Source organism: Globicephala melas, chromosome 6 (genome assembly GCF_963455315.2).
Source record: "Globicephala melas chromosome 6, mGloMel1.2, whole genome shotgun sequence".
Classification (NCBI taxonomy): domain Eukaryota; kingdom Metazoa; phylum Chordata; class Mammalia; order Artiodactyla; family Delphinidae; genus Globicephala; species Globicephala melas.
The window spans coordinates 100,565,385-100,593,085 of NC_083319.1; the positions used below are offsets into that span (position 1 = coordinate 100,565,385).

Below are 27,701 nucleotides of genomic sequence, written 5' to 3' on the forward strand. Positions count from 1 at the left end.
GATACCATTGACCCAGTTGGCTAGCAGGTGGCTTGCCCAAGGAATTCTTCACAAGGCAACATCTTTGGTCTTTTACCTTCCGGAAAAAGCCATAGATAGCTCCTTGGGGTGGTCAAATGTAGCTTTATTCTGTGTAACTGCGTAAATGGGGACACTCCCCCTCCATCCCTAGCTTTACGTGGTTGGGTGGCTTTGATCACCTCCTCGCATGGGGCACTTTTATTCCTTTTTAATCCACGTGGACTGAAACTCCAGAGGCCTCTGCTGGTTTCCAGACCAGAGCCCAGCTGGCTCGTAGCCTCAGCCACGAGCACGAGCATTCCCTGCACGGTGTTCCCCAGGCACAGTGACCATGTTTTGAGCACAGCTATGTCTTTCCCATCTACATGCTTTTATAAAACAATACCAAGTAGCTTGGAAGTCCGCTCACGTGATGTTCCACCTTAGGGAACATCAGGTACTGGGAGATCTTTTTTACTCATTCATTCATTCATTCAACAAATGATTATTGAATGCCCACCAGGTGCCAAGCATTGTGCTTCTCTTCCTGTAACTCCTCCTGGCTTCTGCCTCTCCACGAAGCTGCAAGCGCTTCTGTGCTCCTTGGCCTCAGGGAGGTTGGTCTTTCAAAGCCTGGGCAGATACTGCCTGCAGTCACTGACCTTCCTGAATTCTGTTCTCCTAGAGTTTGAGCGCCTTTAGGAGATTCTACTAGGAGTCCCGGAGAGGAGAGGGGATCGTATTTGCAGGAGAAAGAGTAGAGGAAATTTGGGGAAACAGAAAAGAGATGGGGTCTGTGGATCCTAGCATCAGTGAGGACCCATCCCCCAAGTCATTGGCAAGACTTCAAAGGAAATGGGTTGTGTGTTTCACGGGGGGAGGCTGGATGCAGGCCCCAGGTTTCCAGTCTCAGCATAGATTCCTATGCCCCGTCCATGACACAGAAGCAGAGAGCCACCCAGAATCCACGGGACCACTATGGGCTTAGACAGTGAGGGTCTTAGAGGCAACCACTTCCAGTAGGTTCCATGTGAAAGTAACCAGAGTGAAAAAATCTCAACTGGTTATAGTTCTTAAACACAGACAAGACAGAGCAGCCAGAAAAGAGCCAGAGGGGACTTCCCTGGTGGCGCAGTGGTTGAGAGTCTGCCTGCCGATGCAGGGGACACGGGTTCGTGCCCCGGTCTGGGAAGATCCCTCATGCCGCAGAGTGGCTGGGTGCGTGAGCCATGGCCGCTGGGCCTGCGCGTCCAGAGCCTGTGCTCCTCAACGGGAGAGGCCACAACAGTGAGAGGCCCGCGTACCGCAAAAAAAAGAAAAGAAAAGAAAAGAAAAGAGCCAGAGGAAGAGCCTCGTAGGCAGAGGGAACAGCCATTGCCAAGCTCTTGAGTCAGGAAAGAACTTGTAATGGAGGAACAGAAAGGAGGCCAGCATGGCTGGGATGTAATGGACAAGGAGAAGGGTACCCGGTAGTGATGAAATGCCTCACCTTAAGGCGGCACTTGCTCTCAGGTTCACGGCTCCCTGCCTCAGCCTAGTCCAGGCCTGGAGAAGGCCAGATCACTTAGAGCCTGGTAATAAGTTATTTTAATACATTGGGGAGCCATTAAAGGATTTTATGCGGTGGAGAGAATGATGTGATTAGGTTCACCTTTTGACAGATCACTCTGGTAACTTGTTATGGGAGAGCTTCAAGACAATCCCACAAAAGGGGACTGAGGACCATGGCCCTGTCATTACCAAGTCTTAATATTCATTTTTCCTCCTGTCCCTCAGACCCCATTGTGGCAACAGGCTCTGATGTGTGGTGGTGCTTGGGCCTGGGGAAGAGAGATCTGGCTTTGGAGGTGGGTGTGTAAACATCTGCAAAGTCACGTCAGGTAAGGATCCCTGGCAGGAGCTTGGGGGCTGAGATGAGGACAGGCCTGAGCCCCGCTGCTCACGGGCCAGACTCCCCCGCAATCCCAAACCCCATCTGAGTTCCTGTTACTCTGGCCCTTTAAGAAAGGAGCTAGAACTCAGGCTAGCCTGAGGCTATGGTCTCCTGGGAACCAAAGGACAACAAAGGCATCAGCGATTTGGGGGATAAGGACAGATGCCAATCTGGTAGAGCAGGACTGGGGGTGGATTTCTCATTTCTTTCTTCCTCCGGCCCGCCATCACCTCTTCCAGCCCTGGCTCTTCTCCACACATTCTTGCTTACAGGAGTTTCTTAGTTGATTCTCTTGAATTTTTAGGTGAAAAAAGAAAATCAAATATTCTGCAAACAGTGATACTTTGGTCTCATCAAATTTCCAAACTTTCCAGTTTTTCTTTCATTCTTTCACCAAGTTGCTTTGGTGCTTGCATCTGCAAGCCACTTGAATTTTTTCTTTGTATTCTACCTAAATAGAGTTTTTTTTTTTCAATGCACAGAGAAAATAATTTTACCACCATCTGTATCAGGCATCTAGCTATCTAGCTATCTATTTCTGGAATTCAGTAAACTAATCTGTAGATTCACATTTTTCTTTGTTTCAAAAAAATTTTGTTGCATTTTTTTTTCTGTTCCAATAGCTTTGTTTCCTTCCTCAGGTGTATTAATTAACCATGTGTTGGATCTCCAATGCAGATTTCTGTATTTATATTTTCTGTAACTGTTTTAATCTCTCTGGTTTTTCTTGGAACTCCATGTAGTTTTGTGTAGCGTTTTCTATGTCTGAGACTGGCTTTTAATTCACAAAAGACTTCTTACAGTTATTTAGATTTTAAGTTATATTAGTTTATGAAAGTAACATTGAAATATCTAGTTTTCATTAAGTTTTAAAATTTAATGTATAAATATTGTAATGTTATTAATGTATCTAATATACTTTATAGAAAATGAAAACAACTTTGATTAACTCAAAATGACAGAACAAATTTATTTCTCTTATACATCTGGTTCCAGTTTTACTCATATTTATGAAGTTATTAAACATTTAATTTGCATTTTATAAATCTGATATATTTGATTTTCCATTTTCATTAGTTGCAAATATCTCTTTAAATTTTTATTTTTTTGGCCACGCCACGTGGCTTGCGGGATCTTAATTCCCTGACCAGGGATTGAACCCAGGCCACGGCAGTGAAAGGACCGAGTCCTAACCACTGGACTGCCAGGGAATTCCCTAATTACAAATGCTTATTGAGCAGGTTGTAGAGTCACCTGCAATTATAAGAAATAATACAGGGAGATCCCATGTACCCTTTATCTAGTTTCATTCAATGGCAACCATTATTGTACAATATCACAACCAGAGTACTGACATTGATAAAATCTACCTATCTTATTCATATTTTCTCAATTTTACTTATACTGGTGTGTGTGTATTTAGTTATATATAACGGTATTATACGTGTAGGTTCTCATGTCCAACACCACAGTCAAGATGTAGAACACAAGGATTCCTCTTACAGTTCTTTTTAGTTACACTCATCTCCCTCCCACCTCCTCTCCCCTCTTCACCTTTTGTTCCCCACTTCAGCTGCTAATTTGTTCTCTGTTTCTAAAATTGTGTCATTTCAAAAAGTTTATATAAATGAAATAGACTAAGTAACATTTTAGGATTGGATTTTTTTTTCTTTTTTTTTTTTTTGCGGTACGCGGGCCTCTCACTGTTGTGGCCTCTCCCGTTGAGGAGCACAGGCTCCGGATGCGCAGGCTCAGCGGCCATGGCTCACGGGCCCAGCCGCTCCGCGGCACGTGGGATCTTCCCAGACCGGGGCACGAACCCGTGTCCCCTGCATCGGCAGGCGGACTCTCAACCACTGTGCCACCAGGGAAGCCCTAAATTGAATATTCTTAAACTTAACCTTAAACATGGAGAGAACAGTTGTCTAGCTCATGCAAGCTGAGGTTACTGGTAGACAGTTTAATACCTGTAATACCATCTCAGGTTGCTTAGAGTGAGGAGATGTGAGATTGGGACCTAGACTCCAGAGCTGTGGGTGACCCCGGTGATCCTACCCATAGCAAGGAAAGGCGCACTGGATGGTAATTTAGGGTCACTATGGTAGCAGGGGACTCTAGGTCCTTCCCTTCAGATGGGACTGTTTGCAACCCCCTGTCCCCTGCGTGCAGTCCTTTCATCATCACTCAATCATTCCTCCTGTTTCAGGTAAAACTACAGCACACACATAGCATGCGTTTCTAACTGATTGGATTCGTCTAGTTTGTTTAATGCCTGACTTCTGTGTCTGGCTGTTGGCCACAGCATCAATTCTCATGACATTCTAAAGATGGAAGATCTTAGTCAGGGGGTGTTCAGGAGCATGGACGTGACAGTCAGGCTACATCTGGATTAGAGTGAGTTCCAACTCTGCACGTAGTAGCTGGTTCCTTGGCTAAACCTCAGGTTATTCCCCTGCAATAAGGGTAACAATCTCCATCTGAAGGGGCTGCTGCAAAAATTAAATTCATGACGTTTTTATGGCAAACTTTGTGTAAAGAGTAGTTATCTTCATTTTCATAAGGCTTTACTCTTTGTCACTGATTCGTTTTCAACTTTGTTGACTCCAGTGTTTGCTGCTTCTGTGATGAACATGATTGCCTCTTTTATGTCTTTCTATCCCTCTGACAGTTCACTTTTATGTCATTGTTGGTTTATCCATTGTGACATGGAAATCAGGCTTTCTTTGATTTCCCTGGGAATGTGAAGTAGTTATTAACTGAAATTTCTTCTCTTTTCTCAAGAGAACTTTCCAATATACCCTTATCCTCTTTTTCCTATTATGCTTTCTTTGTTGTTGTTTGTTTTTGCTGTAGAAATTCTGCATATCCTGCTGCTTTTTGTTGTTTGTTTATCTCTGACTGGGACCCATTCAACGCTCACCTGGTATTTGTCCCCAAAGCGTGTGGGTGGATGTGCCTTGATTTCCTTCCCCATTTATCTTGGCATCTCTTGGTAACCTCCACCCACAAGTGGAGGCCTTCGTGCTGATACTTTTTTTTCTGTTCAGCCTCCAAGTTATCTGAAGAGGGTATGGTGGAAACTGGGTTCATGGGCAGCTTTCCTCTGACAGCTTTGTTTCTGAGTCTCTCTGAATGTGCTGAAGTCCTCTCTCACGGCCCAGCTCTCAAGGCTTGTGTCCTGGGTTTTTGGTTGGTTCCTTCATTTTGGGGAGAGATGGCCACTCTGCTGAGAAAGTTGGGCCTTTGTTTTCTAAGTAGAAGCATATCCTTCCAGGTCATGTGTGGTCCATAGCTGCTCGGTGGTCTTGCCTCTCAGCCTCACCCTAACCCTAACCGCCCATCATGGAAGCCTGGTCAGATAAATGGTACCATTGTGTGCCCCCTCGGCGTTCTCTCAGGCCTAATTCCACTTCAGTTAAGCCAGTGTGGAGTGTGGGTGGGGCTGGTGGAGTCAGAATCCAAATGGGTGTCCCTATTCTTCCTGCTGCCTTTTGCCCTCTACACCCCCAGGGGCCGGATGCCCCTCCAGGCCGGAGGCTGGGGCAGGGGACCTGTTAGGCCTTCAGAATCTCTTCTTACAACCAGGGCTGAAAAGGAGACTCATGACTCACCTCCCTGAGTTCTCTTTGCACTTGGTGTTGTCTTTATTCTAGATCCTTTTTATTCTTTTTTTTTTTTTTTTGCCGTACGCGGGCCTCTCACTGCTGTGGCCTCTCCCGTTGCGGAGCACAGGCTCCGGACGCACAGGCCCAGCGGCCATGGCTCACGGGCCCAGCCGCTCCGCGTCATGTGGGATCTTCCCGGACCGGGGCACGAACCCGCATCCCCTGCATCGGCAGGCGGAATCTCAACCACTGCGCCACCAGGGAAGCCCAAGATCCTTTTTATTCTTGAAAAACTATCCAGAAAGATAGTTTTTGTAAATGTGATATAATACCACCATCTTTTTAAAGAAATACTCTGGAAAAAACTGTAAGAGAGCAAAATGCATCTTAATTTTTCTTCATTTTTCTGTTCCCAGCTTTTCCTACCTGGCCTTTTGAGGGACACTCTCCCTGTGGCCTTGCCCATAGCCTACTGCAGGGCCCACTCAGACTGTCCCACCCCTGTACTAAAACCTGGGTCTTCAATGCTGTTAACTCAGGGGCCCGCTTGATTCAGGATGATAAAAGGCTTACATTTCAGCACCTTTCAGGGAAGAGGAGGATTTCAACCCTGGTCTCCTAGATTATAATAGCCCATCCTACACTGTCTGATGGGAAGTATTTCAAATCGTATTTAAGGTGGTGGGTGCTGGAGTCATTTTTAGATGTAGCAAGGTAGTATAATTTGATGGCCTGCAAATCACCATTCTAGTGTCTACCCCGCCCTGTTACCCAAAGGCTAGTACACCTTGTCAGTGACCCTTTGGTGTGAGTTGGACCTCTTTGCAGGTTCCATAAATAAGGGTCAAGGAAGGGCAGCGGTGGTCAAAGGGTGATGAAATTCTTGGTGTCCAGAAACTTCCTATTTATTCCTCTTTTACGTTCCTAGGGAGGGGAACAATGAACCGGAAAATCTGGTATCCCCACGACCTAGCATATAGGAGCCACCTCAAAGTATTTGCCAAACTTAATTGATCCTAGGAGACAGTGTGCTCTCCGGGGCAAACCAATCAAGAATACGCCTCTGTCGTTGCTGCCATGCCTCCTCCGGGCTGCATGGTGGCGCTGCGCCTCCGCCGAGGTCCGCGGCGCGGACTCCAGGGCCCGCAGGCTTCTGGGGACCCTCAGAGCTGCGGCGGCGACGCGCTGGGCGCCTGCGGTGAGTGCGGCCGGCGGGCCTGGGGGCGGGTCGCCCCGCTTGCTGGCTCGCGGCAGGCCTAGCGCTACCGCCGGGCCTCTCGCTTACGGGCCGGGGAGTGTCGATCGCGTCGGCTGAGCAGGCCCGAGGCGGCGGCGCGCGAGCCCGGGGACAGCGAAAGCGAGCGCAGCTGGGGCCGGGAGACCCCTAGCTGCCCCACTACTGCCCTGCCTGGCGACCCTCGCCACGTCCCTTCCCCGCCTCGGAGCCCGGCTCCTCTCCGATAGGAGAGGCCTTGGCCTTGGTCTAGGGTGGGCCCGGGAGGCGCTCTGATCGCGGCCGTGTCCGTTGCCCCGCAGGTTCTCCCACCTGTCACCCTGGCCCTTCTCTGCTTGGACGGCGTCTTCCTCTCCTCAGCCGAGAATGACTTCGTGCACCGCATCCAGGAGGAGCTGGACCGCTTCCTGCTGCAGAAGCAGCTGTCAAAGTAAGCTGGTGTGATGGTGGCGTCGGGCCCTGGGCTGCTGAAAAGGTCAGGGTTCGCCCAGAGCCTCCTGTGCCCCTTTGCCCAGTGGTGCATCCAAAGTAACGGGCTCGCAGCTCGCTCTGACCTTGGCCTTTAGGTTTAATAATCTGCTCTCAGGCCTCTCCCAGCTGCATCTTTCTTTTTAAAAAAATTTTTAATTATCTATTTTATACATATTAGTGTATATATGTCAATCCCAATCTCCCAGTTCGTATCCCGCGCCCCCCCCCCGTGTCTCTACATGTGTGTTCTCTACATGTGTGTCTTTATTTCTGCCTTGCAAACTGGTTCATCTGTACCATTTTTCTAGATTACACATATATACATTAATATACGATATTTGTTTTTCTCTTTCTGACTTACTTCACTCTGTATGACAGTCTCTAGATCCATCCACGTCTCTACAAATGACCCAATTTCACTCCTTTTATGGCTGAGTAATATTCCATTGTATATATGTATCACATCTTCTTTATCCATTCGTCTGTTGATGGGCATTTAGGTTGCTTCCATGACCTGGTAAATGGTGCTGCAATGAACATTGGGGTGCATGTGTCTTTTTGAATTATGGTTTTCTCAGGGTATATGCCCAGTAGTGGGATTGCTGGGTCATATGGTAATTCTATTTTTAGTTTTTTAAGGACCCTCCATACCGTTCTCCATAGTGACTGTATCAATTTACATTCCCACCAACAGTGCAAGAGGGTTCCCTTCTTGCCACACCCTCTCCAGCATTTATTGTCTGTAGATTTTCTGATGATACCCATTCTAACTGGTGTGAGGTGATACCTCATTGTAGTTTTGATTTGCATTTCTCTAATAATTAGTGATGTTGAGCAGCTTTTCATGTGCCTCTTGGCCATCTGTATGTCTCGGAGAAATGCCTATTTAGTTCTTCTGCCCATTTTTGGATTGGGTTGTTTGTTTTTTTAATATTGAGCTGCATGAGCTGTTTATATATTTTGGAGATTAATCCTTTGTCCGTTGATTCATTTGCAAATATTTTCTCCCATTCTGAGGGTTGTCTTTTCGCCTTGTTTACGGCTTCCTTTGCTTTGCAAAAGCTTTTAAGTTTCATTAGGTCCCATATGTTTATTATTGTTTTTATTTCCATTACTCTAGGAGATGGGTCAGAAAAGATCTTGCTGTGATTTATGTCAAAGAGTGTTCTTCCTATGTTTTCCTCTAAGAGTTTTATAGTGTCTGGTCTTACATTTAGGTCTCTAATCCATTTTGAGTTTATTTTTGTGTATGGTGTTAGGGAGTGTTCTAATTTCATTCTTTTACGTGTAGCTGTCCAGTTTTCCCAGCACCACTTATTGAAGAGACTGTCTTTTCTCCATTGTATATCCTTGCCTCCTTTGTCATAGATTAGTTGACCATAGGTGTGTGGGTTTATCTCTGGGCTTTCTATCCTGTTCCATTGATTTATAGTTCTGTTTTTGTGCCAAGACAGTAATATTGTCTTGATTACTGTAGCTTTGTAGTATAGTCTGAAGCCAGCTGCACCGTTCACTTGTAACCCTGAGCATCACCCGAGACCGAAGGGGCCCAGCACTGGAAGGGGAGTGGGGCCAGTAGCTCCCTGTCGTAACCTCTATCGGCAGGTCCTTTGCAGTCAGCCTGGGACCCGAGGGGGCAGAGGGAGCCTAGTGTTTAAGCCACAGTTAAACCGGGAGTGGACTCGGTGGGGCTCAGGCCTGGGGGCTGCACCTGGAGCCCCTGCTCAGCACCCCTTCCCGTTGCTCCCCAGGGTCCTTCTCTTCCCCCCACTCTCCAGTCGCCTCCGGTACTTGATCCACAGGACAGCAGAGAATTTTGATCTTTTGAGCAGCTTCTCTGTTGGGGAGGGCTGGAGGAGGAGGACGGTCATCTGTCACGTGGACATCAGGTGTGTATCCTGCCTCCTTGGAGGCCCCTCAGCAGCTGTTTGAGCGGGGGGCGGGGGTTGGGGGCTGGTCGGTTGAGCTGGTCAGTGTCTGAGAGGGAACCAGGGCCGGGAGGCCCCAGGCCACCACCTGTGTCCCCAGCCTCAGGGGCTTAGAGTCAGTGCTGCTTTCTGCTCCAGCAGCGGCGTAGATGTGCATTGTCTGTGGAATTCCTTTAGCAAATTCAGCTTCTGCACGCTGGGCCAGAAGAGAGAAAGAGAGAGTGGTTTCAACAGCGGAGGTGTCTGCCCAGCGTTGCTCTCAGTGAGCTTGTGCCCCGCAGAGGCCACGGAACGTGCGAGTACATCTGGGCTTTCACTCACCTGTTTCCACGTGCCTCTTGCAGGATCTTATCATGATGACTATGATCCTAGCTTTGAAAGTTACATATTTTTTTAATAACGCAGTTCCTAAATGCTAGTACGCACCTTACCCTGTGAGTAAGCGAAGACTCGGCGCTCTCATATTCGGTTTATAACACTGGAGGGAGAGCTGACTGCTTCGGGCCTGTTCAGGGCATCCAGCCTCCACTCTGATGCCTTGTTAAGGTGTTCTTGAGGGTCATTTTGGCTTTGGTTTTTGCCCAAGGCTGACTTGAGAGCCTCGTGCCTGAATGGCAGGTCGCTCCAGTAAACCATTTTCCTTGGGGCCCAAACACCGCCCTGATCACCGCCTGCTCCTGCTGCAGGTTACCCGGTTCAGATGGGCTCTCTGGCCCCTGCCGCCCTCCTGCTTCCCACCCTAGCAAGTACCGAGGTCCGAGGTCCACCTCAAGCCAGGGAGCGGCTGCTGGTCCCCGAGGAGCGCGGGCCGGCCGGTGGCATCGTGGACGCAAGCCAGACCAGGCTTTGTATGTGCCCCGGGCGCTGCGCAGGCGAGAAGAATGGGCGCCCCTCCCGGCCCCAGGGCTTCAGGAAGATGCTCCAGCTGGCGGGCTCCCAGAAGAGCCCGATGATATCCGTGCCGGGGACCCCACCTCCGATCAGGAACTTCCTGTGTTGGCGACTCAGGCAGCAGAGGTCCGAAAAGGCCGTAGCAAAAGTGAGAATGAGTCACTGCCAGACCCAGTGGCCACTGAGTCCCCAGGGCCAGAGGATCACTCAGGGACGGGAGACAGGTCGGAGTCGGACACACAGCCTGGGCCCGGTCTGCAGCCAGACTTGGAAGACGGGAGTGGGAGTGAGCTGGAGAGGAGCCTGGCGGCAGAGAAGGAAGAGGACGAGGTGGAAGAGGAGGGGCCGGGCAGCTGCTCCGAGGAGGACGATTACAGTGAGCTGCTGCAGGAGGTGATGAGGCTCTTAAGCCCGGAAAAGGGAGGGCGGAAGTGAGGTGGGTGTAGTCGAGGGTGGATGGGGGCCGAGGGTCATGGTGTGGAGGGGTGGGGGGGGGGGCGGGTGCTGGCTGAGCAGGCCTGGGTGTTGGGTGATAGGGGTCCCTTAGGAGATGTGTGGGGAGGGACCCAGGGGCCTTGCCCACAGGAGTCAGGACTGACATGCAGAGGGCAGGAGGCTCAGGGTCTGGGATCAGGGGTGTGGAATTCGGTCCCAGCTCAATCATGTAGGTGCTATTCGACTGTGGGCAAGTCATTTGGCTTTTCTTAGTCTCAGTTTCCTCATCTGAAAAAATAGCAGGTAATGATACACACGGCCCAAGGTAACATAGATGTGCACATGTTACAGAATGTACTGCAGATGTTGGTCATGAAAATCACTCTTCTGCCTGAAGCTTTGTCTTACAGATCTTGTACCCTTGGAACTGTGTGTCATGTGTCCGCCCCTGAGCCTGGCCGCGGTGTCAGTTGGGAGGGCGGGCATCCTGTATCGCTATTTTACAGATGAAGGATGGATGCCAGAAAGCCTTGCTTATTATCACATCATTAATGAGAGAAGGAAAGATCCTGGGCCTGCCCAGCTCTGTGACTCACTGATGGCAACTTGGGGCAAAATTACTTAATTTGTTGACTCAGCTTACCCATCTGTAAAGTGGGCCTATAGAATAGGGTTTTCGGGATTCTGTGAAACATGATGTGTGTCCGTGCCAGTCACCCAGTGGGGACTCCCCTAAAACTCATGCTTCTCCATCTTCTGGCCCAGTCTGCCATCCTGCTGTCTTTCCCAGACCCCTACCCGGGGTGCTCACCTCCCTATCTACCCAGAAGCCTGCAGGACTCTCAGCGTGTGATTTTGAGAGCAGTCATTTGGAGTCATGTGTGTCAGAGCTCCCCTCGCTAAAGGGTCTGATCTCTCCCAGATAACGGACAACCTGACCGAGAAGGAGATTCAAGTAGAGAAGATCCACATGGACACGTCCTCCTTCGCAGAGGAGCTGCCTGGAGAGAAGGATTTTGCCCACGTGGTGGAGATCTATGACTTTGAGCCGGCGCTCAAGACCGAGGACCTGCTGGCAGCCTTTTCCGAGTTCCAGTGAGAGGCTTCGGGGAGGTGGGGAGGAGGGGGTGCCCAACTTCTGGAGAGGAGCCAGGACAGCCCTTTGTTGTGGGGGACAGTTGCCTGCCCCTCCCCCAGTGCCCAGTGATCTAGAAGGAAAGGCAGAAAGTGGACGTGGTTGCTCTGGGCTCCATCCTCCTGGGCAGTTGGCTTGCTGGCCATGACTTTGTGGAGGAGGAGAGCTGAGGTTTTGGTTGCAGACACTCTCCAGAGGCCCGAGACCTGGTCCTGCTGGCACCGGGCAGCAGATCTCCGTCCCGGTCCCCCCACACCCACGTGGTGGCCAGGACCCAGCGGGGCCCCTGCCTCCCCTGCTCCACGAGCAGCCACCCGTCGGTCAGTCAGCAGGATGGGGCCATTTCCAGGCAGGAACTATTCCTGGGGTGAACTGGGCTTGAGCGGCCCTGGGGCAGGGTCTGGTGGAGATGGGAGATGGGGATATAGTGAGAGAAAGATTTCTCTTGTTTCCCCGAATTCCTTGGATCCAAATCCAATCTCTTCTCCTTTTTTCTTTTTCTTTCTCCAAATGCTCATTTTCTTTTCTCCAGTCCCCCTTCTCTTTTCCTCCTTAGGCTTTAAAAACATCCCTTTCTTCAGGGCCCCCTTTCTGACTGCGTCCCGCACAGCCTCCCCTTCCCTCCCCAAGCCTGAGCTGGTGGACAGCTCGAGGGGCTCATCAGCTCTCCACCCCTGAGGGCGGAGCCAGACCGGGGCCACTGGTGGTTTCCTTGGCCGGCATGGCGGTGCCACGGAGAAGCCGTGGGCCCTGGGACTGCTCTGGCTTCCCACGGGCCCCAGACTCAGAGGTGCTTTCCTGAGCAGCAGAAAGAAAGTCGAACAGGGCAGTTGCATTGACACACTTGTATTAGGTCCTGTGCCCACCACACAAACCCTTTGCCTCCAGCCTCGGACCCCATGCCCTTGGCCTGACGTGACGGCACCCATGAGGAGCCCCCTTCGCCCTTGGCATTGTGTTCTACGAGCTTTGCATCCTGGCTTCCTCAGTTCTAGGAGTGGGGGCCCATCCGACCACGGGGCTGGTGTCTCTTTCTGAGGCGGACTGTCTGGTCTTCAGAGGAAGTCTGCGCCCGACGGCCGTCTCCTTCCCAGAGGAGACGGAACTAGTCTTGGGCTCAGAGTGTTTGAGGGTTGGAGGTGGGAGGGCACTTCCTGTAGCAGGAGGGGTTTTGCCCATTTGCTCGCCTCATCACTCTGTCTCTTCCCCGGCAGAGACAAGGGGTTCAAGATCCAGTGGGTGGACGACACACACGCGCTCGGGGTCTTTCCCTGCCTGGTTTCAGGTGAGACGGGCCCTCCTCTGATTGCCGTTGGGGAGGGCGGGAGCCTAGGTTTCCCTAGGTGGGAATCCCCCAGGTCAGGGTGCAGGCTACCCTGAGCCGGCGGACTGGCAGGGTGTCTCCCAGACCCTCCAGAAGTCCTGGGGGGCAGAGCAGGAGCCGGGCCAGGAAGCTCACGGCCTCGCCTGTTCATCTTCGTGCCTTCAGTTCGGAGGTTTCAGATTCAGGTGACCTTTACTGAGCATGTAGGGCCAAGCCCTACGGACTAACACATACTAAATGAAAGCATATGAAGGCGCCATGTTTTATTTTTATAAATTTATTTATTTTATTTTAGGCTGTGTTTGGTCTTCATTGCTGTGTGCGGGCTTTCTCTAGTTGCGGTGAGCGGGGGCTGCTCTTCGTTGCCGTGCGTGGGCTCTAGGCGCGTGGGCTTCAGTAGTTGTGGCGAGCAGGCTCAGTAGCTGTGGCTCGCAGGCTCTAGAGCGCAGGCTCAGTAGTTGTGGCACACGGGCTTAGTTGCTCCGCGGCATGTGGGATCTTCACGGACCAGGGCTCGAACCTGTGTCCACTGCATTGGCAGGAGGATTCTTAACCACTGCGCCACCAGGGAAGTCCCGAAGGTGCCATTTTTATAGGTCAAAAGCATTCAAATACGGCAATTTCATACGGTTTGAGCAGATGCGTCTCATTCCGTTTTCATTACAGCGCCAAGAAGTAGGTCAGGTGACCCCTATTTCACAGATGGGGAGACTGAGTTCCCTGGATGTCAGTGTGTGGTCAGGGTTACTAAGACTCTTGGCGTCAGAGCTGGGGAGGCCAGCCAGCCTCCTGGCTGTAGCCCCGGACGGTGCCCGTCCTCCGTCTTGGCCACTTTCCGGAGCTGCCCCTGCCACGCCACTGCTCAGTTTGGGTGTATTTGTAAAGAGTTGGTACCCCGCCGCCCTTGGCTGGGTTCTCACAACAACAGCTTCTGAACACAGAGCTGGGAGTGACCATGGCCGGGGTGGGCCCAGTTCTCAGGAGAGCCTGGGGTTTCAGGGAAGGGGGGCAGTGTCTAGGGAGCAAGAGGACTGGGGCGAGGTAGGGGCGTCAACCCCAGGGAGGGAGCCACTGAAAGAGAGGGGGGGGCAGGGGGAGGCCCAGAGGCTTTCTGGTCCGCGGAAAGGAGGAACAGTGGGCTAGGCGTGGCCACGGCTGCCTTCCGGGCTCCACCAAGCTGTGGGGCACGGGCGGCCACGTCCTGGCCCCAGTTTCCTCATCCCTACGGCGGCTTGGACCCGAAGCCCCTCCCAGCTCTGACCTGCTGTGTCTGTTAAGTGGCCTGAGTGCTCCAAGACCTGGCACAGCTTGGGGCAGTGAGGGCACGTGCCCTGGGAGGGTCTCGAGTCGGGGAAGGGTGGCGTTTGTTTTAAGCTCCCGGGCTTTGGAAGGCGGGGGCCTGCGCCTCCTGACGTCAGAACTGTAGGCTCCCGCAGCTCCCGACCAGCCGGGGCAGGAACGTGGAAGCTGGGCTCCGAGCGGGCTGTGCACCTGAGAGCGTGGGTGGCCCCGTGCAGGTCTGCGGGCTCGGGGGACGAGGCAAGCTCATGGGGCAGCCCTGTCCCTGAGCTCTGAATGGGTGTACAGAGCAGCTGCGTGGGCCTCGGGGTGACACGCGTGCTCCTGGGTCCTGCGGAGGCCTCAGCAGGAGGAAGAGGGCACGGCTCCAGATCTGTTGTCTTTCCACAGCTGCTGAGGCCCTGACCAGGGATTTCTCCACGCTCAAGATCCGGCCCCTGACGCAGGGAACCAAGCAGTCCAAGCTGAAGGCCCTGCAGAGGCCAAGTAAGGGAGCCTGTGGTCTGGGTGGGAGGGCTGTGCGCGTGTTCGGTTGGGCGGGGCGGGCCCTTCCCTCCGATTCCCTCCCCTCTTCAGTTCTCTGCTTTAGGGCTCCTGGGCTGCAGTGGCCAGTGGGGTGCTCCTCCCCACCCCAGGGGGGCCCCTCAGCAGTGCTGTCTGCCAGCTGCTCTGTCCCGGGCTTGCCCTCCGCTCACACGTCTCGTGCTGTGGCTCAGGGGGAAGCTTGGTCTTTCTGTGCGGCCGTGGAAGCCGTGTTTTGCTGTAGGGTAAAAAGCTTGGGCTTCCGTGTGATCCTGGCTCTGGTACTTCTGTAAGTTGGCCTTGAGCAAGTCACCTAACGTCTGTGACATAAGCACTGGGGTGAATAAGAAAGCCTGGCACACGTGCCCGCAGCGGTGAGGGGCACACAGGAGATGCCGTATAAGTGACATCTCCTCCCCTTTCCTCTCCTCCTTCCAGAAGCGCGAGGGGCGCCTTAGAGGCCGGTTTTCCATGGCTGCAAAGCAGTGGCTGCAAAACTGGCCTGGGAGAAGCCTGCCGAGGCCGTCCACATTCTTGTGGGTTACGTGGGCTTTGTCCCAGACTCCTTGGGGACAATAAACATCCTGTCTGTTGACCCAAGAGCTCCAGGTGTCCCATCCTGATTTGCTTTCCCTAGGGGTAGACAGGATTAACACTGCCGCCACAGAGAAACAGGAAGGGCGCAGAGAGGTGATAGGATTAGTCAGGACCCCACAGGGGGCCTGGAGCCCTAGGCGGCCCCCTCTCACCAGCATCTGGTCCTGCTCTAATGGCCTCTGAGGCTGCTGTGTTGCTGGGAGGAGAGGCCATAGCCTTGAATTCAAGTCCGCACCCCATGGGGCTTTCCTTTTAGAGCTTCTGCGTCTGGCAAAGGAGAGACCACAGACAAACACAGCCGTGGCCCGGAGGCTGGTGGCCCGGGCCCTGGGGCTCCAACACAGAAAGAAGGAGCGGCCCGCCGTGGAGCCTTCCCCGACCCTGAGGCCCTGAGAGGCCCAGGCGGCTTGGATTGGCGCCCCCCGACCCCCTCGTCAGCTGGGGCCCCAACACCGCAAGCCTTTACACGCACCAGAGCAGCCCTGAGCCATCCTCGGGGCGTCACTGTGGGGCATGGGGGGCTTTACCTTGATCTAGTTCCAGAATTTGAGAAAAAAATAAAAATGTAAGAATTGTTAACGTGATTGCTTCAAAATGGGATGGTCTGCCGCTGGACACTAGGGGGCGCTGTTCGCTTCCCATTTGAGACCTGCTCTCCTCACTCTAGTTGACTGGGCTCGAGGATCCAGCTGGGCCTCGAAGGCATTTTTGCGCAGAGCCTGCCCAGCTTGGGGGTGCAGGTTACACCTGTTGTGTGACACATGCCCAGTCTCCCCCAGAGCAGCTGTGGGCTATTGGCAGTGCTGCGGGCACCCTGCCTTTGGACTGGTCCCAGTGTTACCAGTGGTGTGGGTTACACGGGTGGGGGGGGGTCCTTGCTGAAATAAACACGAACAAGCCAAGAGGCGAAATCTGAAATGCCCGCCGAGGTCTCTCCCCTCCCTGGAACGGCGGGGAGGGCAGCTTTGTGCGGACAAGGCCCCAGCACACTCATCTTTCCGGTTTGGGCAGAGTTGGTGCCGAGCGGTCCTGCCTGGCGCGCTGAGGTCATCGTGGACCCCTCGATTTGCTGGGCCACAGCGTGCTATGACACAAGGGGGAGCTCTGCGCCTGGGGGGAGAGTGGCTGGCTCGGGGTCCACCCTCACTGCACCCCGGGGACCCATGATCTACTTGACTCCTCCTCCCCCAGAGCCTGAGACTTAAGTCTAGGTGTCCCATCTGGTCCTCACACAACCACCGTGGCCCTGACACATTTCACTAAAACACAAGAGCTGAAGAAAGGCTGAGGCCTCTGTTTCTGTGGATTTTCCTGACCTCCTTAGACCGCGGCTCTCGGCAGGAGTTGCCCTTCCTCTGTGGTGTGCGTTGAACGAGGCCCCTGAGGCCACGCCGGACGGGAGGGGCCCAGGAACTCAACGTCCCTGCAGGAGAGCACATGTCAGGGTGCCAAGCTCCCTGACTGCCGACTAGGGAAAGGAGCTCTGCTGCTCAGGGGCTGCGTGCAGAGGCCCAAATGAAACACACATGCAGGTCATAAATCTTTTATTCCAAGTTTCAAGTATGTGTAAGTGTCTGTGGTGACACATGGCGATCGGTAAGTGTCCTCATCACCCAGGACCCTGGTTATAGCACCGTTGAATCAGTTACAGAACTGGAAGGACAGAAAGAGAAGTCACTTACACAGGCGGGCTGCTTTTCTTCTGAGCTATACTTTCAAAGGCCCAGATGCCCAATATGAAATGCCACTAAATTTGTGTTTCAAAGTCTGTGAAAATAGAATATAATAATAGTATCTTGAAAAATAAGAGGACACGGGGGTGTGTGGGGGAGAGAAGTACCAGCTCTGAGCTCACTGAATCAGAAGACGTGTGGCAGCATTATTTATATGTGTGGATAGAATAGAGGCAGTTTGTTTAATTGGAAGAGAAGTCTAGCTACTCCAGTTGGCTGGAAACGACCTAAGAGGAGGAGAAATGGGATTCATCCAGACCTCCTCGGGTTGATCACTCACGTTGCCAGCATGTAACTTGAGAAGAAAATGGCCCCATGTTATCTGTGGTGAGCCAGGCAGGTGGTGAGACTCGGAGTGGACTGTGCTTAGGATGGGACAAGCTGGTGACAACCTGTGCGCTGGGGTCCTGGACAGGATGGCTCTCCGTTGGCACTGCTCCCACAGCCCCGTGGACAAGCCCCAGCCCCAGAGGCCTTCCCAGCCTGCAGGTGTCAGGAACACGCCTTCCTCGCCTTCCTCCTGAGCCTGGCCTTCCTCCTGAGCCTGGCCGGGGCTGCAGGGGGTCGAGACAGGCGGGCCGGGCTGGATGAAGGGGAGCAGGGCGAGGCTGTCGGTCGTTGGGGAAGATGCACTGTGGCCCAAAGGCAGGAGGTGACCATGTCACTGCTTTACCGCGTGGAGAGCTGGTTATTTATGAGTCCACTGAAGTGTTCAAACTTTTTTTCTGTCTCTTCACTGAAGGAACCACCTGAAGGGTGGGCATCAGGGAGACAAGAGTTTGGCAAACCGGATACACAGGTCACAGAGTCCCTGGGCCACCACCCTCCTCGGGCGGCCACCTCTATGTGACACCCCCAGGGCAGCGACAGGTGCTGGCCATCTCTAGGGCCAGGCCCATGTCAGCTGCTCTGTCAAAGTCGAGTGAAGGAGCGACTAAATCTAGTGCTTTTCGTTTTCTCCTCCACCGAGAGCGAGGCCATCACTTTTCCCGCTCAGCCTCCCCTTTCGGAACCCAGGTTGTATAACGCGAGGAAAAGCTTCTTTACTGGCAACTAGAAGCCACAGTGGTTGACTAGCTTCTAGCTCTCAACAGGAAAACGATACAGAGCCTGCAAATTGCTGGCGCCCCCATTTTTGAGGTCTCATGCGTAATGAGGTGGTAGCCTCAGCTCCAGCCCTGAAATAGCTTTGGGGTCTATGCTGGGCCGGCCCGGTTTCTGCCCCGTCCTTTCTCCTTAGTCAGAGCTGGCTATGAAAACCCGGTCTCCATCCAGGCCTGTGGTGTCTACAGTGTCCTTCCTGCGTGTGGAAACGCGAGGCTGGCCCCATTCCCTGAAGTCTTCACCCAAGTTAGGAAGCTGCTCTGGCTCCTGGATAAAGTGGGGCAGCTCTTGCCTGTCTCCTGGAGTTGGGCTGCGGCGTGGGGGGACCTGGCAGGCCTGAGGCGCTGTGCTCCCCAGGAGGGCCCGGGGGCCTTACCTATGTGGCAGTTGTACATCCAGATGCGGTGGCCGTCATAGCGGGTCCTGCACTTCATGATGTTATTGGTGTAGTCGGACTCCGCCACCTCGTAGTTGGGGTTGATGACGACCTGGGGGAGAGTCTGGTTGGAGGGGGTCCCGCCCCGGCCACCCTCCGTCCCAGGCCCAGCTGAGATGCTGAGACCAGGCCTGCCCCCAGAGCCGGGCTGACCTCATGGAAGGGAGCAAGCATGGCCGGTGCTGTGTTCCAGAAGCAGCCCGGTGGGCGCAGAGCTGGTCGGAGATGAGGTCGGGGTGGGGGGGGGGGGCGCGCAGAGGAGGGTGAGGCCTGGAGGAGTGAGACCTCCGCGCACCTCTGTCTGTCTCAGTGTAATTCACACATACACACACAGTCATACCCCGTCCTGGGTGCGCTGGGAGATCTGGTACAGAGGCAGGAGCTGGGGCCTGGGGAAGCCACGGAACGGCTGTTGAAGGCGCCAGAAGGGAGCCGGGGAGTAGGATGTGCTGGGAGGGGTGGGGGCAAGGCCCGGGCGCTGTGGGGAGTTGGAGGGGGGCTGCCCTGGGTGCTGGAGACGACACTGCTCCCGGCGGTGTGACATTGGACATGTCCCTTCTGCTCTCCAGGCCTCGGTTTGCTCTAGGGGACCCCCAAGCCCTTCCCGCTCACCAGTGCAGGGCCTGGGCTCTCGAGGAGACTGGGCCTGCTTGTCCCCCTTCCTCTGCATCATCCTAGGAAAGAGGGCACAGCCCAAAGGAGCAGGGGCAGGAAGACCGTCATTTTGAGGGGGCTTCTGAGAGCGGACAGAAAAGGGGGATTTGGGGTGAGGAACCCAGAGGAGAAAGGGGAGGGAGGGGGAGGGGGAGGGACAGAAGCTGGGCCTGGGGCTGTGGGCGAAGGTATGGAGGACACAATGGAGGCTTTTCCCGAGGGCCCTGCCACATGTGGAAGGGCTGAGAGCCCAGGGAGACAAGGGGGGCAGTGCTGCCCTAGGTCAGTGTGATGGGGGAGGGGTAGCGTGCTAGTTAAGGCACATTCTGTAGGTTTGGGGCCCTCAGGACCTTTCCCTCCAGAAGGGCCTGGGTGTGACCCTTTAGTAGGCTGGTTGGGCCCTGCCAGAGCTGCTGTGGGAAACGGGCCAGTGGGAGCCCCCAGCCCTGCATCCTGGCCAGTGCAGGCCATGCTGGGGGCCCCAGGCTACCACCATGACTCTGTGTCTCTAGGTAAGGCTGGTCAATGTCCCGCTCTGGGGTGACCTTACTTTTCTTTGATCTCTTTTCTACCGGACAACCTTAGCTGTCCCCTGCCCCAGCCCATGTCCAGGATGGACAAACCCCCTGCACCAAGGCCCAGGCAGCCCCTTGCCCATGGACAGCCATGCCCTGAGGGAGCCCACCCAGGTGTCCCTGTGGGGTGACCGTGTGGGTAGTAGGGGCTATCAGGGCCTGCTTGACCCACTTGGGTGCACAGTCCCATCAGACTCTCAGATATATGGTTTCCAATCTCGTGGGGATCACTGGCTTTAGTTCCTTAGACAAAGGACCTGCTGTGGTTTACAACAGCAAAGATGTGGAAGCAACCTAAGTGTTCATCAACAGGTGACTGGATAGAGACGTGGTACATATATACACAATGGACTACTACTCTGCCGGAAAAAAGAATGACATTTTGCAACTTTCCACAACATGGATGGACTTGGTGGGTATTATGCTTAGTGACATAAGTCAGAGAAAGAAAAATACTGCATGTTATCACTTCTATGTAGAATCTAAAAAAATAAAACAAACTAGTGAACATAACAAAAAAGAAAGACCCACAGATACAGAGAGGAAGCTAATGGTTACCAGTGGGGAGAGGGAAGGGGCAAGGCGGGGGTACAAACTACTGTATATGAAATAAATAAGCTACAAGGAAGGATACATTGTACAGCACGGGGAATCGAGCCAATATTTTCTAATAACTATAAATGGAGTATAAGCTAGAAAAATATTGAATCACTATGTTGGACACCTGAAACTAAGGTAATACGGTAAATCAACTATACCTCAATTTTTAAAAACTTGAAAAAAAAACCCACAAACAAATGAAAAATAAATAAATTGGCAGTGGCCGTGGCAACCTTATATTGAAAAAAAAGATCTGCTGTGGATCCAGGAACCTAGTAACCTAGTAACGCGCTGAGCCCTGCCTCTGAGCCTCTGCGCACAGGCCCCTCCGGATGGAACGCCACCTCCTCCCCGGCCTGGCTTTCTCCTGCCGGGAGAGTACTGGTGCCTGCACTTGGGTCCACGTGGGAATGGAGAGAACCGGTGACTCAGGCCGGGGCTCTCACACGGCTAAAGCTCCACATCTATCACAAGGGACAGTCTTTTCCATGAACAAGCCCCTAATGAGTTAATTTGCTACTTGTCTAGTTTAGGAGTCGAGAACACAGCATACGGAGTCATGTGACCTGGGTTGGCCTGGCTGTGAAATGTGAGTAATGGTAACACTCATCCCTGGGGGATTACATGAGACCATGGGTTCACAGGGTGTAGGCAGGTTCTGGCCCATCACCGATCTTCAAGGAGCCGCAGTTATTAAATAGACATTGTCAGAATACACGATGCTACACGTCCCCCAGGCAAAGGGACAGCAGACCTCAAGCATACACCACCACGCATGGAGTACGTGCACAGACACAGATATTCAGTTTTTTAAATAGAAAGCACTCTGCTCTTCGGTCGGTCCTCTCCAAGTCTGCGGTTCTGGGCTTGTGGGTGGAAAAACGCTTGGCCGTCTGATTTTCAGTCTCTGAAATTGACCAGGGAAACTTTCAAAACCCCTCTGTGGTCACTTCCCTGCAGGTGTTGGTTCCTCCCAGGACTGTCTATAGGGTGGGGACCGTGACTGGGCCCTGCGCTGGTTGAATGCCCCCTTAGGAAAGCTTTCAACACAGCTTTCTGGTCGCCCACTTGCCACCCAACCATCAAGCTTGAAAGCAAGACGGGTGGGGATGTGGGAAAAATGAGAAGGCGAAACGAAGCCTCCAATCTGTGCCCCAGAAGGGGAGATGGTGGGGATACAGTGCCCCTTGGCCCCTCCACCAGTCAGGGCCCTGGCTGGAGCCTGCAGCTATATGCGGGAAGGGGGGAGGCCAAGCCCTCTTAGTTCCTCCTCAGGGCGGGCCTTCCCCCTGGACAGCGCATGTGGAAGTCCTGGGAAGTCTCCACTCCAACAGTCACTGGAAAGGCTATCTCTAGTCCCTAACAGCCTACCATTATAGATTCATTTCTTTGCATTGAAAATTGCCCCCTCTGCAGAGCCCCTTCTATGGGGCAAACGTTTCTGGGAGAGGCAAGTCACAAACACTTGGGAGTGAATGGCTCTTTGTGTGACTGCTTTTAGCCTTAACAGCACAGAGCAAGGCAGGGTGAGGGCACTGGGAGAGATGGGGTGGAGGTGAAAGTACAGCTCCAAAGGACACCAAGAGGTGTAGGTTGCCTTAGAGTCTGTGCACAAATTCCCGGCCTGAGGACCAAATCTGGCCTTCAGATGCATCCTGATTTGCAAGCACCAGGTGTCAACTGAATTGATGTCTCAGGAGGTCTGCAGTTCCCCACCGGCCTGCATATCTCACATACCTAGGTTACCTGGGTGACAGCGACAGCCTCCGGGCGTAGGACTCCGTGCACTTTAGATGGCCTGGCCTCCATGCGTTTTCTGCCTGGGCACCTTCAGAAGGCGGCTACCCACCCACTTGCTAAGGCAGAGACACCTCCTCCCATCAGCGGGGGCCCGGAGCCCCTTCTCATGCCCCTCACCTGGAACAGGTAGTCTCCAGGGGGCACGTCGGTGATGTCGACCCACTGGCAGTCGATATCATGGCGGTACATGTCCCAGCAGCCCATGGTGATGCCCTGCTCGCCGAAGTTGGCACACTCATAACTCTTCTGGATGTCTGAAGGCAGGGGCAGAGGGAAGCCCAGTCACCACGCACCCATGACCCCTCTGCCGGAAGAGGCTTCCTCTGCCATCTGTGCCACCCTGCCCACAAAGGGCCCCGAGCAGCCCTGCTGGGTGGGTGACATCCCCAGACCCCACCCTCAGCATCTCTCTGTTCTCCCAGGCCGACAACCTCGGCTTCACCTGGGCTCAGCAGCCCATCCCTTCCGTGCTCTCCTTTTGATGGAATCCCTCCCTCTTTCCCTACCCACAACCCACTGCTCCCTCCTCCACGAAGCCTTCCCTGGCCACTCTGGCCCACCTTGGCCTCTCCAAGGAATATCAGCCTAGGCATGAAGCGTGTGCTTATCTGGGTTTTTGGTGTTTATTGTTGAGCTTGATGCTGGGGTCATCTTGTCTCCCTCTGGGGAATCTGCACTTGAATGTGGACTCAGGTCTGGCTTGTTTCTCTGACCCTTCCTGGGTCAGTCCATTGTCTGGCATATGGTAGGTGCTCAAAACCCATCTGCTGTGTGATTTCCTGGTATGTCAGGGGCCACGTCAACCACTGACAATTCGCACCCATTTATCGAGAGGCTGCCTCATCTGGGCGCTACTCTAAGCTCCGGCCATTCTGACAAGGGTCATCGAGTCTCCCCTGGGAGAGCCTGGTCAGGCCAGGATGGCAGGTGCGCGCACAGGTGGTCACGGTGCAGGCGTGGCAGCTGACTAGGGGTGTGAGCGCGGTGCTGCCTCTGCCTGGGGCAGTCGAGAGGGTCTGGGAACCTCAGAGTGAGGGTTTAACTTGAACCTGGAGGTAAGAACCAGTGTGGCGGGGCACTTGTGTTGGGACCCAGGGAGAAAAGGCTGTAGCAGCCAGAGTGGGAGGGGACTGCGTGTCAGGTTCAAGGGTTTGGGCCCTACCCGGGCGGCCACGTGGACCCACCAGTGTCCGTCAGCATAACTCTGGGGACCCAGGTGCCTTTACAGCCAGGCTTTGCCTAACCCCCAGCCCCAGGCTATAGTCATGGGATCCCCAGTGAGGAAGGTCGCGGGGAGAGTCAGCAGTGGCCAGGGTGACACAGAGACCTGCGCCCGGCCTCGGCTTCCAGCCGGGTGAGTGCACGTGAGTCCCTCCGAAACTTCCCAGCACCACCTTGCCCCGCCAGAGATACCTCCTTCACATTCTGTGTCCTCCAAGCAGAAGCTGGCCTTGTGGCCCTCTGCCACCTTGGTACCATTGAGGTTTAGCAGGTCGTAGTGGGTGAACACCTCCATGCTGTGGTAGTGCCTGGGGGCGAGAGAGGGGGCCTGGATGTCAGTCTCTGGAGTGACGGCCGCCTGCACGCAATGGCCCAGCTGGCGATTTCCCACCGGGGACACCATGGGCAGAGCAGTGTGGTCCAAAGTGGCGGCCAGCGGGAGAGGAGTGGGCAGCAACAGGGCATTAGGAAAGGGGGGGTGGAGCTAATAATAACCATGGTGCTTACGTGGGCTCTGGAGGGACACAGCCCGCTCACCTCCCCAGGCCTCAGTTCTCTCATCACCTAAGTGGGAATAATGACACACGTAATGCACAGGATGTCGTGGAGAATAGTAAGATAAACTGATGAGCAGAGGGCCCGGCATCAATAATCAGCTCAATAAATTAGGACATTTTCAGTAAATGTGCGTAACATCTTCCGGGGTGCTAAAGCGGCTATCACAGCCCATGCCTACTTGAGACATTTTCTGCAGACAGATGCAAGTCACTCTTCCCTGTCTTTTGAAAACCTTTAAGGTGGGAGTGTGGTCGGGAGGGAGGGAGGGAGACTGCAGAGGGGGAGGAGGGGTGGGAAGGGCAGGGGCTGATGAGTGGGACCCACGCGTGTCCTGAACCAGGCAACGGAGGCCGAAGTCTGTGCTCCTGGCATCGAGTAAATAAAAAAAGAGGCGAAAAGAGGGCTCTTAGGCCCTGTGGGAGGGAGAGGATGGCAGGCACACCCTGCGGGCCCTGGGAAGGAGTAGAGGGGGAGAGAGTCTGTACACCCCCGTGGCTCTTCCCTCGGCTGAGTGTTTACCTAATGGTGTGCCAATCGGTCACTTGGCAGGAATTGAGAACAGATGCGGATTCTTGGCAAGGCCTGTGTTTGGTGCAGAACAAGGGAAACAGCTGCCGCATGTTGCCCTGGGGCCTTCCTAAAGCTCTCGGTGGCCAGGCCCGTCCTAAGCTGCTACACGTGTATCACAAGCGGCTGCAACGCACTTATCTCTGTCATTACAGGGACATTTGGAAAATGGGGAAAAACTGAGGAACAAGGTACCAAGGCTTGGGGAACAGAATCACATGTTTCATTTCCATGCGAGCTGAGTTCCCTCTGCAGGAAAGAGGGAATGACAGCACGATCCCCCATCAGGGGTTCTGTGAGGATGCCGTAGGAGAAATCACAGAAATACCTAACACGGGGCTTGGAACAGAGCAGCACTTAGTACCTGTCAACCCTCTGCTTACTACCACTACTCCCAGGAGTGATGGAGTTGTGTTTAATTACTGCCACCACCATTACCATGGCTACGATTATCCCCAGGCCCGGAGAGCAGCTTCCCCGCCTCCCGGGCCTCAGGTGGTTGGCTTCAGGTCCCCCCGCTGGATCGGGAGCAGAAGAGGACAGAGGGAAGAGGGGAATTGAAAGGATAGGTTTTCAGGGGCTTCCCTGGTGGCGCAGTGGTTGAGAGTCTGCCTGCCGATGCAGGGGACACGGGTTCGTGCCCCGGTCCGGGAGGATCCCACATGCCGCGGAGCGGCTGGGCCCATGAGCCATGGCCGCTGAGCCTGCGCGTCCGGAGCCTGTGCTCCGCAACGGGAAAGGCCACAACAGTGGCCGCAGAAAAAAAAAAAAAAGGACAGGTTTTCAGAGAGGAAATCAGAGGCTCTTTTCCCTTCTTCCTGTGTTGGGCTTGTGCTAAAAAAAAATGTCAGAAGTTCCTAAGTTGGGCTTTTCCCAGGTCACTCATGTTTCTGGGTAAAAGAATGCTGAGCCAGGGGCCCACAGGGAACGGTCACAAGGATGCATTTTGTGGCAGTTGAAGGGATGACTCTGAAAGAGTCTATTTTGGCTTCTTGAAGGAGCAAGGTGAGACATGAGGTCTGACTCATCGCCTAAAACATGTCTGCCTCTTTCAGAGATGGGTTTATGTTGTCATGTTTACCGGCTGGAAAGACTGAAGAGGAATAGGTTTATGTTCCGTTGTCTAAACAAAATTCAGACAGAGTCCACAGATGGACTCTTGTAAGGCTGACCTTCTCCCGCTCCCCTGGCTTCCTGCAGACTCGATTTAAGAGTCGTCTTCCTCAGCTCCTCAGTTTTTCCCCTGTGGATATCGGGAGGGAAGCAGCTGGGTTTGGAGCCTCCCCATGCTAGCTAGCTGAGGTCCGGGAGCCTCTGTGCTTTACCGCTGGGGCAAACGTGGACATCAGCCCCGGGGCCACGTTTCCCTCCCAGCTGGTTGGCTGTGGAGCCCAGGGGCACCCACCTTCCACCACCCACACACACATCCCAGGGGGTATGGATCGTGGCTGCTGGGAAGGTGATCAGGGGAAATTTCCTCTTTTCAGGCTGAGTGTCCTGAACTTGGGAAGTCTAAGAGTGGGCCTGATCCATGGGATAAAGATAGGGAAACTCCGATTTGCAAAGAAATTCCAGAAGTCTAAGGAGGGAGAGAATACCTGACACTAGAGGGAGGTCATTGTAATCTGGATGAGAGGAAGGACAGCTTTCTACCATGAGACTCCACATCACAGTATTCTAGGACACGGTACTAGCCGAGGCAGGAGGTGCTGGGTGAACACGTGGATGACACAGCTAGTCCAGAGCAAGAAGGGAGGTGTGGGTATGTTCTGTTACCCTAGGTCATCTCGGGCCCAAATAAAACTTTCGATCTGAGCATCAGTGTGCGTTGTAGAGATGTTTCACTCTTTTTCGTTTCCCACACCAGCCACGAGTCTTCCGGTGCCTCCAGGATGGAGAGTCGTGGCCGGCACTCAGTCATGGTTGGGAAAAGGCTCCCATCCCCATTTCAGAGAAATCTGGGGGTGTGTTCCAGCCTCAGGAGGTGTGGCCACAAAGGGCAGGGTCCCTTCTGCTTGCTCTGCCCCGCCCTCCTCCTGTGCTAGGCAGCCCCTGGCTGGAACAAAGCCCCACGGGTAGGATGAGGGCCTAAAATTGGCTCACAGAGGCCGCACTGAATCTGTGGGGCTCTGACCTGATACGGGGGCTGCTCCGCACACGGTAGGGGGTGGGGCGGAATGAAGGAAAGTCCCCCCTTTGTACCCGGGCCATCCCTGACCGGAGGGCTGGCACCTGTGCTGGCTGTCACCTCCCTGCCACTCCAGCTCCCAGCTCCTCTCCCGGGCTTCCCCAAGATGTGAGGAGCAGGGAGACTGAGCCCTGGGACAGAGCAGGGGCTGAGAGCCAGGAGACGCCGGGTTGCTCTGTGCCCAGCTGTCAAAGCTGTAACATCGTGTGCCAGGGGAGCAGGTGTGGTCCCACTCCCTGAGACACAAGAAGCAGGACGGGGACCCCCATCCCGGGCCCAGAAGGGAGAGAATACCTGACACTAGAGGGCTTGTGCTAAAAAAAAATCATCAACCAAGGGCCAGGTGTATGAGAGAGAATGGTGCAGGGCGTTTCCCTCTAGGTCTGGCTGGGGAGGAGACTCCTAAGGGGGCCGTTCTTTGTTTCATCTTAGGGCTGTCAAAGAACATAGCTCTGTTCCTCATCATCGTATCAAGTAAACTGGGAGCTATCGTTTTCCCCATACACACTACTCTGAGCCAGGGTTCTTTTTTTTTTTTTTTTTTCCTTTTGCGGTACGCGGGCCTCTCACTGTTGTGGCCTCTCCCGTTGCGGAGCACAGCCTCTGGACGCGCAGGCTCAGCAGCCATGGCTCATGGGCCCAGCCGCTCCGCCACATGTGGGATCTTCCCGGACCGGGGCACGAACGCGTGTCCCCTGCATCGGCAGGCGGACTCTCAACCACTGCGCCACCAGGGAAGCCCTGAGCCAGGGTTCTTAATTCTGGCTCCACAGATGGGCTTCAGCATCTGTAAATCTGCTGAAATAGGACATTAAATCGAGAAATAATTTTTTTGAGTGGAGGACGGGCCAGCTTTCATCACACTCCCAAAGAGACCCAACGGAGATTCGG

At 53.9% G+C, this 27,701-nt stretch overlaps 2 protein-coding genes across 2 annotated transcripts in view; one reads left to right on the forward strand and one right to left on the reverse strand.

Moving 5' to 3' along the window:
- The window catches only part of LOC115864984 (R3H and coiled-coil domain-containing protein 1), a 19,725-nt gene extending 3,772 nt beyond the window's left edge, over positions 1 to 15,953 (forward strand). Inside the window, exons 3-10 of the mRNA XM_060301416.1 lie at positions 6,559 to 6,736; positions 7,075 to 7,202; positions 8,995 to 9,132; positions 9,858 to 10,455; positions 11,420 to 11,592; positions 12,847 to 12,917; positions 14,646 to 14,741; positions 15,631 to 15,953. Coding sequence (XP_060157399.1) covers positions 6,559 to 6,736; positions 7,075 to 7,202; positions 8,995 to 9,132; positions 9,858 to 10,455; positions 11,420 to 11,592; positions 12,847 to 12,917; positions 14,646 to 14,741; positions 15,631 to 15,767 — 1,519 coding nt within the window. The 3' untranslated portion in view covers positions 15,768 to 15,953. The remainder of the gene's footprint in view (positions 1 to 6,558; positions 6,737 to 7,074; positions 7,203 to 8,994; positions 9,133 to 9,857; positions 10,456 to 11,419; positions 11,593 to 12,846; positions 12,918 to 14,645; positions 14,742 to 15,630) is intronic.
- A 981-nt stretch (positions 15,954 to 16,934) lies between these two features.
- The window catches only part of LOC132597427 (lysyl oxidase homolog 2), a 102,378-nt gene continuing 91,611 nt past the window's right edge, over positions 16,935 to 27,701 (reverse strand). Inside the window, exons 11-14 of the mRNA XM_060300036.1 lie at positions 23,690 to 23,805; positions 22,394 to 22,530; positions 18,588 to 18,699; positions 16,935 to 17,856 (exon numbers count right to left, since the gene is read on the reverse strand). Of these exons, the coding sequence (XP_060156019.1) occupies positions 17,777 to 17,856; positions 18,588 to 18,699; positions 22,394 to 22,530; positions 23,690 to 23,805 (445 nt within the window). The 3' untranslated portion in view covers positions 16,935 to 17,776. The remainder of the gene's footprint in view (positions 17,857 to 18,587; positions 18,700 to 22,393; positions 22,531 to 23,689; positions 23,806 to 27,701) is intronic.